A 15,784-nucleotide genomic window follows, 5' to 3' on the forward strand; every position below is an offset into this window, starting at 1 on the left:
AGAATAACTGTCATTGGTTCACAACATTTCCAAGGTGGAAATGTGCAGTCATGGCACTGACTGCCTCATGATATGTCTTGTATTATATAAAAAAACATGTTGTTAAAACATGTTAACAAGGGTAAAAGCTCGATTTTCATTGGAGGGGGTCTTTAACTCTGTTTGACAGACATCTGATCTGCAGAAATGCAATACCAAAATATCACAACAATGAGTATGAAGAGCACATGGCTTAGACAAAATATTTATTTCCATCTATGGACTCTTAAAATAAAAAATAGGACCCTAGGTCAGTGCAGGTTTGGGTGAACATTTGTTAACAACAGCCATAAAATATTCCCTAATCTAATGTGGGAGTAATTGAGAATTATGATATTGTGATATTATGATAGTGTTTAATAGTGACCCAGCCAAATCACATAGTTTTTTCCTACAGCGTATTAACTACATCTGCACTAAAGGAAACATAAAAGCACAAAACACATACAAGAGAAAAAGCACAAACATTAAGAGAAATGTGCTCCAAATCCTGCAATGCCAAAAATACCAAAACCTTGGTGTACGGTTGACCTCAGGGGCCACCGTACATTTGCCACTTCCAGGCATTTTTTTAGCTATGGTACCACAGTAAAATGATCTGCTCACAAGATTACTAAATTACACATTTGAATGTTGAATTACAGAACTAAACACATGACCTTCCAAGTCTATAGTTTGTTTGGCTAAAACAATATAATCTCCCCATGTGACGGGCATATACTGTGTAATATGATAAATGATAAATCTGTGAAATCAAGTATAAGTGATTTATGACACTTCAGACCACTTAGACCCAAATTGCTCGTTGCCTTGGGGTCAGTGTGCTGAATTTACAGGTCCTCATGAAAGAGGAGCTTAAAGTAACATCAAAGGCAGATGTTGAAGTTACCAGTCAGTAGCACTGAGCTTGTTTACACAGGGAGCAACACAAGCAGTACTCTTGTGTTGCTCTTACAACCAAGAGATTATATAGCATTAAAAGATTTAAATCATGCAGCTCACAAAAGGTCATGGGTCTCCCCAGTTGCTCTTGTGGCCTAAAAAACACATTGATCAGACCAACCACAAACTCTGCACTCAGACCGGCGAAGACTGAGGCAAATTATTCATTTAAAATGAGTGAACAAAACAAGAAGATGCACAAATTCAAAGCAAACAATTACTGCTGTGGAAGCAAATGGAATTTATTTATCAAAAGCAAACTTTTTGTCCTGAATGAACCTTAAATTTGGGCTGCTTTTTATAGCCTCTCTTTTGTTCTTCCTGTTAAATTGCAGTGGATATGCTGTTGACTCTCTCCTCACGTCTTTAATTTAAGGGGCTCCGATAAAGTGCTTCCAGTAATCCTTAAAGCTTTCAGGCTGCAGTTTCTCCTCTGTTCAGGCGTTGTTCTAGTTTAACATTCATCTTGTGGACTTTACGTAAACCTCTACACTGTTTGTCCTGTAAACAAACAGAATTTAAACCTTAAGTCAATGATTTTTACACAAGAATATTCATGTGTAAATATCCTTTGAATGAGCCACAGCCAGGAAGTAGGCCACCTTTAATGTCTGTATGAGAATTGCCAGTAACCCTTAACCCTTATTGGCTGTAATAAATGGACTTTCTCTTACTTATTTAGCACTTTTCTAGTCTTATTGACCATATTTGCCACATTTACCCGTTCACTGATGGGTCAGCCATCAACGGCAACACAGGGTTCAGTATCTTGCGCAAGGACACTTAGACATGTGTCCTACAGGAGACGGGGATCGAAACAACGACCTTCTGCTTAGTTGACGACCTGCTCTACCTCCTGAGCCACAACCGCCCCAATGATAGTAAATAATATTAAATCATAAAGAGACATTTTGCAGTGACAAGACACCTGTCAACATCAGCAGAATGCAGCATGAACATTAGAAAATTATGAATCTGTAAGAGCTGAAATGTTCAAGGATGTTGCTCTGTCAGAGTGTATTGCCTTTGAAAGCAGCTGTAAAACTACACTCTCATTGTGCTCTGACATAGAAATTACACAGATTGGCAGGTTGGGGAAACAATTTATAAAGATCAAAATTTAAGTTTTGATCTTTATAAGAGTTCTTAAGTGACACACCAGTGGTCTGATTTTGATGAATCAGGGAAGAAGGGCACCTGTGTTGACTGACTGGCTGGAGGGGTTACTCCATTATTCATGAGGGATGTCAAGTTTTTGTAGCAGTTTGTCTTTTATTTTATAGCATGTAATGTATTGCTTTTCTCGGCAGGGGTGCATAGTATAGCGCAAAACATGCCATGCCAGTCTTGAGGAATTAACGGAAATCATTGCACTTAACTTTAAACACCCAAATCAAACAGATATTCTAGCTCTGCACCGATGCACATCCAGAATCTTAACAGTACCCACTGTGGCCCTTGGAGTAGTTTTTCTTCTTTCACTTTCATTTGTCTGCAGCAGCTACATCTTTGTATATATCAACTTTTTCAGTGTATCTGACAAAATGTTGGATGATCCACACACTGTCTCAGGATACATGTTTCCGATGAATCGCTGAAGCTTCAGGAATACACCGGGTTAGCGTTGTTCCTGTTTGTGTGAGAGTGTGGAACAAAAAAGTGTGTAAACCATGAAAATAATTTACTACGTTTTTGTTGAGAAGGTAGTGACTGCTGATTCTCTATTTTCTTGCGTACCGCAGTTGCAAACCAGAAAGAAAATATTTGAAATGCTCTCTGTGTTTCTTTCTATAGTGTATATTGTATGTATCAAGGGCATTAAATACATTATCAGGTTGGACTTGGTCTGTCAGATGTTGTAAAAGTCTTGGAACATGAATCTGTTTTTTGTGACCGACTAGTGACCTACCTCCTGTCGCACATCCACACACACACACACACACACACACACACACACATCCACACACACACACACACACAGCTTGTGTATGTGCTTTCCTGCACATACACAAGCGTCAATTTCGATTCTCATGCCTTGACTCAGGCTGCAGTACATTGAATCAAAGAAATCTCATAGTTTGCCTCATTCTGTTGGCTGACATTGATTTTCATTAAGGGTGAAAAGATGAAAGGGAAAGTTTAGTTAAGCCTGTAAGCCTTGGATGAGAGGAAAGTGAAAGGGAGATAAAAATGTACAGCTACCACTGTAGACACTGTAGACATGCTCTAAATGCAAATAGTATATGTTTCACGTCATGTTTGTATGTTTGCATGTTCGTACCCAACTGCCCCAGTTGTGACCATGAACTTGTGTGTTTTTTAGTTTCGTCTTGCATTGGGCCATCATCTCTGTGTTCGCTTTTTCCTGGAGATAAACAAAACAGTGCACAATAACAAGACAAATCATTGTTTACCTTACAGTAATGATTAATGAGTTCCCCCACTGATTCCCCTGAAAGAACCTCCTGCTGCTATACTGAGAGAGAATCGATGCCCCTGTTGTACAGCAGAAATCCATTACTTCACAGCACTCTACTACCACAACAAATGTGAAGAGGCCAATTTATAGCTGTCCTGCCACATGTATGGTGTAAGGTACAGCAAAATGGCCTTTCTGCTTCAGAAAAAGCCATCGTGCTTCTCTGCAAGAACAAAGATGTTCCCAAAACTTCTGTTTATTGTGTTGAATAATAAACATCTAGTAATTTTCTCACCCAAATGTAAATGCAATAAAAAAAACAAAACACTATTTTATTATTTTGAAGATGATTAATATTTTATGCCAACATCTGGCTCATTGCCCTGCATGAATCAAAATGGTCATATTTGATATCTTTTATACAGAATACGTTACTGTTGACAGCAGTTGACGAAAGTAGACCATTTGCAGCAATATCGGCATCCGGTTGGTCTCCAATTTGGATAAATGACTAACGCTTTAAATCTAGATGATTTCATCAGAATTAAGATGTATCTCTATATTGAGTTTATGACACAGAATCTGCAAACAATAAAAACAACATGACTCAAAATTTGGTAGAGTACAATACTTAATCACTCACTCATTCACTACTCCATACTCACTGTCCCTGGACTTCTATGACAAATTTAATGTGAGCTCATCAGCAATATAAAAAAACACATTTGGATATGACTAAAGCTTCAATAGTAGAGTAGGAATTCTTGGTGTAGTACTAAGTCCTACATCTATTTAATAAGTGCAAGGAGATCAGGTAAAGAAGTGCACCGAAAGTGGCATGTCAGGGTGTTGGAGCTGTCAGGAGAGGAGTTGCTCAACTAAAGCGTTCCAGATCAACCTCAGCTGGTGGACCATCCATGATATATACATGCATGCGTTTTTGTGATAAATACATGATATACTGTAATACTGAGTGCATTTTACCATTCTAATAAATACAAGTTACTTGTGTCTGCTGCAACTTTCCGTTCCTTTAAATTAAGGCTGAATACTTTTCTCTTTGTTGCTGCCTTTTGATTGACTGTAACTGTTATTCTCGTAATTTATCTATTTGATTCCATTTTAGCTTATTTTTATTTTCTATTCTCTTAACTCTTTAATTACTATCTTTATTGTACTTGAATGTCTGTTCATAATGAGTTTCTTATACACTTTTTCTTAACGCTTTTTAAGCACTTTGAATTGCCTTGTTGTTAAAATATGTAACACAAGTAAATTTGCCTTGTGGGCGTTAGTGTTGTGATGCAGTACTATGGCTCTCTCACCTCGTGTCTGTCTTTCTCTCTTTGAGCATGAGTGCAATGCATGATGGTATATATTGCTTTGTTAGTGACCACTGGATGTACACTTTTCTTTGTGGGATACTATGAGTACACGACATTGGGTATAATAATTCTCACCATACATTCAGAAAACACAGAAACATGGCAAACTCACCATATAGCGGACCACAGTGTGTAATGAGTAGTGAGTGATTTCGGGCACAGCCATAGTCACTTTGACTTGTAGCAGTGAAAGCGCAGGTGTTACTAATCAGATTAACGATGGCTCAGTTGTATTCCAGTGTCCCGCTGAGATGTGACAGCGTGACAGATAGATTCAACATGAATTATTTACACCTGTGCTTTTCCTACTATGACTTGTTGAAATGTTTGCTGTGAGAAAGGCCTAATTTAAAGACAACATGGAGTTGCCTCATCACGCTCACAGATGTTTCTGTGGTCGTGTGCTCCGCTCTTACGGTAAGCAATGATTTGGTTTGTTAATATCAGCGCTAGATGAATGTACATATTTTGGTGCCAGCCATGTCTCAGTTAGCTTAAAAAGTGATGTTTTAAATAGCACACATCAAACTTTATCCATATTTTACCACTAAAATATGGAGGGAATATTGTTAGGCGATAGATAAGCAAGCAGTGGTTAAAAAGACATAAGCTAAATGTTAGCAATAAGCTAACGCAGTAAAAAGATGTTTGTTTAGGGTTGGCTGGTAGTTAAGGTTTGGCAAATGACAGCAAGCCAGCATTGAAAATTTTCTAGGTTGGAGATATTTGCATTGGAAATTATGGAAAGGTTGTGAAATAGCATTGCTAGCAACTATATCCTGATTTTGATGAAGATTTTGATTAAGCACGGGTGCACTGGGACATTCATATAAAACCATAAATATATCAAATTTGAACAGCACAAGGCTTAGTTAAACATTAGCTAATAAACGGTAACAGTGTTGTTGTTTCTTGTTCATCATTCTGTTTGAAAGTTTAGCCAAAATGATTCAAAATTATGCAAATCTTGTGCCCCAGTAATTACAGTGGCTTCAGGAAGGCGCTTCACTTTTTGCACACCTTATTGTTCATTGCTGTACCTGCCACTGAGGTCACTGAGAACAGGTGTCCTGACAAATAGTGCTACCACGTAGAGTAACTTACCACCATGATGTATGCATGCATGGTGCATTTCAGAAGTTCTTAAGAGGACATGCCCATAATTTTAAACTACTCTGGGATTTTCGTGGTGGAGAGAGCTGTGTCCTAAAGGTAAGGTAAGATTAAAGTATTATCTCAACTTTATCGCTTGTTTTATCAGTACTTTTACATTTTGGTGTATTTTATCATTATAGTCTGTTCTCAGCATCGCTGCACACCGCAGCCTCTAGCTCCTTACCTGCCATATTTACCCTCAATTAGTGTCATTTAATATGGTAGCTTAATTCAGTGGGCCTATCTGTCAGTATGTATGTCTATACTCTGACATCACTACTTCACTGTTTTAACCACAGTCATATTGCAGTACAGATAAACATGAAGGAGAGGTATGAGGAAGTAAAAAGAAATCTACTTGCTTTTGGTCAATATCCAGAGGGATTAAACAAAACACAGTGGTCGAAGCTGTGGTGATATGCAGCCAAGTTCATTACATTACATTGCATTTAATCAGTTGGTAGATCCTTTTATCCAAAGTGACTTACAAGTGACGGACAACACTAAATCTTAATTGCAGTACACCTTGGCGCAAGTACTAAGAACTACATCTATTCAATGAGTGCAAGGAGATCAGGTAAAAAGTGCACCACAAGTGTATACTAAGTGCCAGATAGGCATGTTGGGGTGTTCAAGAGATTGGGTAGCTCAACAAAGCTCAGCATTTCTGGTCAGTAATCAAAATTTAAACAATGTTGGAAATAAATTTGAATATATTGAAACAAAACCTACCATAGCTGTATTTTTTTTTTTCTTGACGCAGGTGGGGAATTCTTTTTACGGACGTGGGAAGGCTGTGAGATTAGAATAGCACCAGGTTCATGGTGAGTTTCACCCACAGCACAGAGTTTCAAGCTCTACCTGAAAAGTTTGCTGATGGAAAATGAAAAAAACTATTCAAAGCTCATTTTGCAATGTTTCAATTAACCTTGTATTTATTGCTTATTAGAGGTATTGGACTTTGGCATTGCATCTCGCATACATGATAGCTATTAAACTTTGCCCAATAGTGAGTAGTTTAGTTTGTGAGACTAGTCTGACAAGATTAGCTAGTAGTTGGTCATCCTGAATTAGCTACAAATTGTTTTCATAATAAAAGTAGTAAAAGAAATAAATGCTTGACATGAGTCTACTTTACAGTAATGCAAAGTGTGCGTGACACAGGTAAATAGAGAATTTCACCAGCAGACTGATTGTACTATAACGTATTCCCAGACATCATGTGACCAAAAGCTCCTGTGTGGTCGCTCAACATTAAACAGTGTCCACTTTAGTTTCACTTTAGCTAGCACATGATAAACTTTCATTTAAAGTTAAAGTCTGCTTTTCTTTATTTTCTTGGTGTAAGGCATTGAAATGCATGTTTCACCCCTTTATATTTCAGTTTTAATTCCAAGATTATCCTAGTAGAGGCTGATAACACTTGCATATACATATAAATTGATGCTGTGTTTACTCACTGACAGACAAAGATGAAAAGACTACATCAATCACAGCTCAGCTTTGGGAAGAGAAGAGAAATGGAACATCATGAGGAAACAGAAAAAGAAAGAGGAGGCGATGGAGATGAGAGGAAGAGCAGGTACACAGAAAAAAGTGACATCTAAGATGAAATATTTTAAATCATACATGCTTGTGTTTGGTCTGTCAAGATATTTCCTCTTACCAGGCAGTTTTTGTGTTGGAGCATTTCACTTGTTTCAAGCTTATTTTTGCTTCTTGGCAAGAAAAATCTCCTGTTCTTTGGCAGTACATTTTGCTTATTTTAAATAATATGTCCCCATTAATTTTTTTCTTGTCTTTGAGAGCTCAGTTTAGGATTACCATTATGTCCCTGTGCTTTCACCACAAAAAAACTGACTGACCTGATCACATCCTAGTAATGTAACCTTATTGCCACAGAGATATGTTGTTTGGTAATTATAGTGGAAGCTATTGGCCCAATTCAACAATAACAAATCTGGCATAAGTATAGTGTCATAATAAAGTGTTATTGTATAAATATATTATTGTATAAAACACATTTAGCTTGTGTTTATTCACTGTTTGAGAAACATTTGTATAATTTCCACTGACATGGTTTTAAAGCAGTTTTTTTGGGGAGCATGCCCTTGAACGCCCTTAGCCACCTAGGTTTATGGACCTCTGTATTTCTAAAACCTTGCATACACATGGTGAGTGTATCAATCTACACTCAAGACCTATCGTGACAGAGTGAAAACATGTTTATATAATTCTTTGCAAATCTTTAAATATAAAAAAATGAAATTTGTCATGGACGAACTTCACATTTATTCACCTAGACAACTAGAACAGTGGCCTGTGTGGAGGCTGCTGAATGTAAAAGGACATAAGAGAGAATCCTGGCAATAAGAAAATACACCATCAGAATCAAAGATGTATTTTGAGTGTTAAGATACTTGCTGTTTGTGTGTGACACTTTTGCTTCATTAAGGAAGATTTTTCTTCCTTTTCTTCCTTCATTTCTTCTCTGGTGCATTTTTAAATTAGTTTTATTTTAACATAAATACAGGCAGGTGAATATTACAATATTAGAAAGTGTACTTGGTTGGAGCAGCAGTTGAAGCTGTGTGTCTAAGGAGTGTCTACTAATCTCCACAATTATAGACACCTACACGTAATTGACCCTAATAAGGTGTCTGAGTGTGACTCTCTTATGTTAGCCAGCTGTGCAGCTCTGTCTGTCTCCTGAAGACGCAGGTTCAGTGCTGTCACAAATCACTAGCTTTAACCCTGCAATTGTTAGACCATAGACAATGGCTCCTCTAAAGCTAATAAGCTTCATTTGTTCCCATTTGCACATAAATGTCTCTCATGTTACTCCTCTCATTTACTTTAAGGAAAGGAAATGTAATAATATTTCAATAAAAGATTGGTTCTGCCTTTGCTTTTCTTTATTTTTTTAACACCTGGACAGTGTTTGTCTCTTTATTCTTTTTTTTGCCATTTTGCTTTTTCACTGCTTTAGCATTTGCATGAGAAAGAAAACCAGCCTTGTAAATACATCATTTAATAACAGAATAATGGCTGTAGAGCAATACTTGTAAACACCCTGAAGAGTATGTTTGACACTTTTGTACATTTTAACAAGTGTCTGCAAAATACATAATCATAAAGAAAATCTCTTCTTAAAAGACAAATATGTAAAAACCAAAGACGTAAAACAACTGAGTTGATTTCAGTCTTTGTCTTGAGCTGTTGCTTCATTGGTGAAGCACTGTAATGCAGCTCCTTGCAGTCTCTTTGTGGTGTTTTAAATCAGAGAAATTGAGGCACTCAGCGCTGTAATAAACAGGAAACGTGTTTGGTATTCTGTGGTGCTACCCGAGATCCCATTTCATGTAACAGCTTTATTGCCAGAGAGAAGGTCTAGACAAGTCCAATCACTTCCCTCTTCCAATAATAGGTTGTTTTTTTCTTTATATGTAATGAATGCCTACCAGCCAACTTTGCACTCTCCCGAAGACAGATCTGAGATCAGTGTCTTTGGAAGGACATTATTTGTTTTTCCTTGTGCCACTGGTTTGTTCTTTGATTGCTTTTGCCGATGTAATTCATGGCAACATGGAATCCATTATCCTTCAGGTATCAGCATCCTGGCAGAGACAGAGCACGATATGAAAAATTCCTCCACTTTCATCACATTCTTGTTTGCCGTGACAGGGCATTATACAGCGCATTATCACACTTTCGCGTTTTTCTGGGATTTCGACAAATCCCTCCGTCATCACTTTCTCAGCTGGAAAATGACTGGATAATGAGGCTTCATCCAGAATCACAGGAGGGCAAGTCATCTCCTCCTCTGTCCTCCTGAGGAGCGTCAGCCCCGATGCTCAGAGAGGAAACAAGATTTCAATTTATGAGAATCATTTTGTGGAGAGGTTTTAAAGAGCAGCATTGGGCATCTGTGAAACATGAGCAGCAGCAATTCATCATTTTAATAGCTAACACCTGGAATCACAAGTGGGGATGATAACCTGAAGAAAATGATTGTGCTACAGGTTAAATCTTGGCCTATGAAACATATTCCTTTCTCTCTCTCTGCTTAATACTGTTGTTTGTTTCTTCATCATTAATTTGAAAAGGAATAAAAAGACTTGCCCATAGTCCAGGTGTGATCTAGTAATGATTAGCACTAAATGCAGATTACTCTTACTTGGGCTGAACAATTTGAGGAAAACGTCTAATTATGATTTGTCTGTGCAAGAATGCTAATAGATTTTAAATTGCAATTATTTTTCAAACTAGAAGTCTGTGTTTTTGGTCTACATAATATAAAACAAGGTGTGACTGTGGTGTGCTCACTGATCCCTGGGTTGGTGCTTCAAAAACCTGTTTGCATGAGGAAGAGCATCCGGCTAGAAAATAATAAATACAAAGGTCAACTTCTAAGTAAAGTTGTCATCATAGAAACTTTAGCTGACTTGTTAAACAATTACATTAGTTTTACACTTGAATCAGTAATGTTCAAATACAATGACATTCAAAAGTAGACAATTTCATAGTTGGACAGTTAATGACATTGATATCTGACTGATGACACATAATGCTACTGGTGACAGCTGTGCTTAAGCTAATGTGAATGTTAGCGTCACAGACTGACAAGACAGCTGCTTCACTGCTCTGAATCCTGGAGGTCTTGATTCTGCGTTTTTAATACGATTGGTGTACTTAAAAGTTTCACTCCTTGCAGCCCAGTAGTTCCTGTCTGACCTCTGTGTGCCTCTTCTTAGTTTGTATTGAATGCTGTGTCCTTACAGTTAGCCTTGCTTTTAACTGTTATTTCAGCCCTTGCCTGACAATTTTCCATCCACTTTTAGATGGTGCCTTTCTCATGCAGCATTATTTCCTACACTGATTTGCCAGGTTTTTTTTAGGTACACCTACTGTAGCTCCTCTGTGCAGTCACGCTTCAGTAAATCCAGCCTTTGTGAAGCTTGTCTTATTCTTGTCTTATGCTTGTCAGCTTTTATTGAGATTATGAGAAGCATTCATCCATCATGGTGAAATCCATGGCAATTTAGTGGACTGTAGGTTTGTTGTGTTGTTGAAATGTGTAGGATTAAATTGGAGACAGTTTTTAGTGCAACAATTATTGCAGGGCTGCTCCAACTTACACTTGTGAATATACAGTATGGAGATGTCTGGAAATGCTCTCTCTCTCTTGCAGCTTTTCACCATTTACAGATTCTCCACTTAAATATGTTCACTGAATCACAAATGATTTTTCTCAGAAGATAGGACTCAGTGAGGTGCAAAATTTAACGGCACAAAAGATTTTTGAGCTTCAAGAAAGAGTAGCCTTGATTTGAACTCCAGGGTGTTATTACATAAAAATAAGCCTGAATCAATGTGTTCTTCAGGAACACAGGAGGGGTACTAGAGAATGGAAAATGACAAATGTGTTTGAAATTATGATAATTACTCCTCATTGAGCTCTCATACATTTCTCTGAGTAATCATGTTTATCACAATTTAAAATGTGCATAATGATTAGCAACTCTGAATTGGTTATGAAACATAGGGTCACAATGGGAGCCTTTAAATAACACAAACATTAGCAGCCTTGGTTTCTGTGCTGGGGCGGAGGATGACACATTCCTTATGGTCTATACTTGTAAACACATCAAATCCACGTGCATGGTGTACCAAGGCAGTGCACATTAGCCCATTGGATTACAGGGTTGACTGGTGTTGTTTCTGTAATAAGTATTTTTTTGTGAGATGTAATACGTGGCCTACAATTTGCAGCTTGACAAATACCCCTAATCACAGAAAAATATTCGCTTCAGTGTATTCAGGGTTATTATTACCAGCACATGTTGGATTAAATCATTGAGACATTGCATGTGATATTTGGCTAAACAATTGAGCATGTCTACCATTCTGCTTCAAAGTGACCAGGCAAGTTCATGAGTGTAGAGGGGCAGTTATGAGGTGTTCTGTCGGATCTCTAAATCTTCTTGTCCATGTAAAATCTTACAGCCCCCTTAGTTGAAAGACGACTGATGATGTGATGTGAGTTGTACAAAGAATATCCTTATTTACCTGACTATGTAGTTGTTCTTCTTGCTAAGAGTGTTGCTGGCATTTTTTTTGTTACCCCTTCACACATAGTGCAATATGTGTTTGGGGTTGTCACTATGTATTGACTAATCTTTACACCAGTATGGCTCTTGTTCAATAGAAAACAAAGCTACAGGAGTTCTAGATTAATCCACTCCCTCTTGCTGAAAGCTGTACGGTGTGACAGGATCTCTGAAGTGAAATTGTTTGCAGCTTCTCTGGGCTTTACCTGTCATGCATATAAAAAATAGCCTCTTGTGCTGTGTTTCAGTGGAAGGGGAGAAAGGGTAATGGATGACTCTGGAATTGTTGAAAGGTCAGGAGGCAGGAATGAGTTTACTGATAAGAGTCATCATGCGCTCTGGGGTGATGGGCAATGTTGGCTGCACAATCCCTTCCATTACTCATGCAGCATGAGGACCTTGGTTCTGTCACCTCTGTAATTAAATAGTGTAATGACAGCCACCTCTCACACACACACACACGCACACACACGCCAGGAGAAGGACAAGAGACACTTGGGATGAACAGTCTTACCTACTAGCCACCAATGCCCCTGTTATTAATTCAAAAATGACTGATTTAGAAATGTAGTTGAGTGCATGTGCATTTGCTACTTCAGTAAAGTACATAAAATACATATGTGAAATCATTTCATAAGAAAGTACAAAGTAAAAAGCACTGCAATAACCAAAGGTCACCAGAAAAATCACACACTTAGCTTACGTCAAAGCTTACAATATAGTCGTCATTTTCCAGGCAAGATTTTTGAAAATTCTTTTGTTGTGATTTCTCTAATAAAGGCTGTTGAGAAATGGGACACTTTAAAAGGATGCGATCAACAGCTCGTACATTTTACTTGTGCCAGGGGACCTCTTTGAAATACAATCACATTGACAGGGAAATAAAACATCACTGAGTTCTAATGACATTTCAGGAATGGCCAAAATAACTTGTTCACAGGCAACACAAAAGAGGCTTTGACTTTTAGCCACAAGTAATTTTCCCTGTTGTAAGTCCTAAAGTCAGACTCACCTTGGCTCACCTTAAATAAAGAGTGCCATTGCCAGATGAAATTATAAGCTTTTAATGAAATATAAAATAGATTTAGCTTCAGGGAAACCGAGCATACTTTATACAGCAAAAGCCACTTAGCTGAGTGAGGCAGCTCTTTAAGTTGTCATCTAGTACATATTTCAATCAGGAGATTAGATGTGTCAGGATCTGTCTGATTCAGCTTAGCAGGTGACTGATTGATTGATTACATCATACGATCCCTTTGCAGTAATAAATCAGACCAGCATGCCAAAATGTTGGGAAAGAGAAAGCCACTTCAGTTTTTATAAGTTGGAAAAAGTAAGAAATGAACAGATTTATCAGTCACAATCAGGTCAGACACTAGGCTGAGGTTAGTTTAATAATCACCAGTTGGACACACATTTTACCCAATAGGCCCCTTTCATGGCTGACAGTTTGAGGAGTCTGCATCATGTTGAGTTTGGTTTACAGTAAAGTTTTTATTGAGGAGCTGGACTGGTTTCGCTTACCACCACTGTGAACTTATTTCGTAGGTGAAACCCTGTATGTTTCAAGAATCCTCTTGAATTAACTCTTGTGTTCTAAGGTTGCAGTGCAGTGATAGTGTATGCCTGGGCCTGTGTAAAGACACTCCTTGTCTTGTGTCCCTGAAACAAAGGCAAAAGCAGACTACTACACATGCAACAAGTGAAATGTCCTCACTAGACCTTTTCTCCTGTTGTTTTCTCCATTTCAAGATCTGAGGGAAGATAACTTCAGATGGATATTTTATGCAGGTTGCATATGCCAGTGGAAGCTCTGCCAAAGCCTCCGTAGTGCAGTGATTAATGGGCAATACAGACAAGAAGCAAGTGGAGTAAATCTAATCCCTCTTTTTTATGTAAACCTCAGCCTGTCAGATGTAATAAAATGACAGAATGGGTGCTACATCCAGGCCAGGGCCAGACTAGACTAGTGATGCAGTGTGGTGGTGACGTAATGAGACACAGACATCTGAAGTTGGGAGAGCCTGGACCTCCATGCATCGCTTACAAGCCTGCAGGAGACATGAGTCAGAGCTCATGACGATGATGACCTGTTTGCCCTCATGCTGCTGCATCCCCACAAACATCTTTAAATTTTCTCTCCCTTTATCTTTCTCTCCCATTACTGTGTCTCTGCCAGAGAAATGCAATGTAGATTTTTCACAGTAAAATGAGAAGTATGATGATGAACTTACTCAGTGGGAGGATTGAGCTTGCATGTAGGTGGTGAGGTGCTCGTCGCAGCTCTGGGAGAGGTGCAAACTATCTTTAACCCCAAAATGGGCTCTGTGTTTGTATTTCAGCTGCACCAGCGTTGAAAAGTCGGCCTCACAGAAATAATAGCATTTACTTTAGACTGATATCCAAAATTCAGCCAGTGATTTCGTGATCATCTCGTAGCATCATTTGATACTGGTGTCAATGCTAATTGATCTGTTTAAGGCTCTTCTTTGCCAACACATGGCAACAAATCATATGTTGTGGTTGTGGATCCTCATCACTTGAGGTCTGAGTGAAGCCAAACTCCAGGTTCTTTTCACTGTATTTTCTGCTTTTGGCTTTTTTTTGGACTGCACTGGTCTGCAACAGTGAGGCCAGCCCTACAATCATGAATGTCTGTGACTGACTCACTGAGTGATAGAGTCGAATAATCTTAGTTCCACAATTGGGCGGCCGAATGCCACGTGACTGAGTTAGAGTTTCCTCTTTGGCCATTGCTCTTTCAAAATGAATTGGCACAAACAGTTTCTATTAGGGGGCGTTTATAGCCTGCAGTGTTGCCAACTGTTGCTAGATTTTGCAATTTTTTAAAAAGCATGTAGCTAATATAAAATTATTATTATGATAACATATGCTAATAAGACATTATAATGTCAGTTATTTACTATTTGCAATTGCTACATGTGGGGGCGACCCAATAGCCGAATGGTTAGGGCGCATACCACACGAGCGCTAGAGTCTTTCCTGCATGTCATTCCCCTCTCTCTGCCCCCTTCCTGTCAGTTCCCACTGTCCTATCAAATAAAGGCACAAAAGCCCCAAAAAATATCCTAAAAAAAAAAAGCAATTGCGAAATGTCTCTGTAGCCTAACTACACTGGTTTAGTCTCGAGCTAGTCTTTGGAGTCAGTGTGTTTCTGTTAAGTGGCCTATAGGTGGTGCTATTATGACAATATTTCATGCAATCTTTTAAAGAACAAAAAAACAATCTTGTGTTCTTTTATTTCATATTAACTTATTTTACAGCCTTTCTCAAAACCCCCCTGCTACTGCCTAGTTACCCCCAGAAAGGTCACGACCCTGAGGTTAAGAACTATGGCACTAAGGTGGTATAAAGATTTCAGATTAGTTTGATCAAATAATGCGTTTAATAATAATCAAAACGGTGAGAATTAGGGATGCACCGATTGATTGGCAGGTGACCGGAACCGGCTGATTTTATGCCTGACCGGACATAAACGGCAACCGGCCTCTCAGTCTAAGATATTCCAATTTAATGCCAGTCAGATGCACTCATGCGCCGCATGATAACTAACATGCACACACGTAGGTTAACCCGCAAGCTCCACAACATGTCAGCTGCATGGAAAATCTTCAGCATGTGTGAAGAAAGACAACAAGTTTGCAATTTGCGACATCTGCAAGGTCAAAGTAGGGCATGGAGGGACAACACTGAAAACTTATGGCATGACGAAT

General features: G+C 38.5%; 1 protein-coding gene across 3 annotated transcripts in view; it reads left to right on the plus strand.

Annotated features, from left to right (window-relative positions):
• Window positions 1-5,051: 5,051 nt before the first annotated feature.
• The window catches only part of rap1gapb (RAP1 GTPase activating protein b), an 88,452-nt gene continuing 77,719 nt past the window's right edge, over window positions 5,052-15,784 (plus strand). The window contains exons 1-2 of one of the 3 annotated variants that reach the window (XM_071495301.1): window positions 5,052-5,202; window positions 7,407-7,522. In XM_071495301.1, the coding sequence (XP_071351402.1) occupies window positions 7,413-7,522 (110 nt within the window). In that variant the 5' untranslated portion in view covers window positions 5,052-5,202; window positions 7,407-7,412. The remainder of the gene's footprint in view (window positions 5,203-7,406; window positions 7,523-15,784) is intronic. The other 2 variants (XM_071495296.1, XM_071495293.1) reach the window with 2 other exon arrangements.

This window comes from Trachinotus anak, unplaced genomic scaffold, assembly GCF_046630095.1.
Source record: "Trachinotus anak isolate AG129_WGS33_773 ecotype Australia unplaced genomic scaffold, CSIRO_AGI_Tana_v1 ptg000013l, whole genome shotgun sequence".
Taxonomy (NCBI): Eukaryota; Metazoa; Chordata; class Actinopteri; order Carangiformes; family Carangidae; genus Trachinotus; species Trachinotus anak.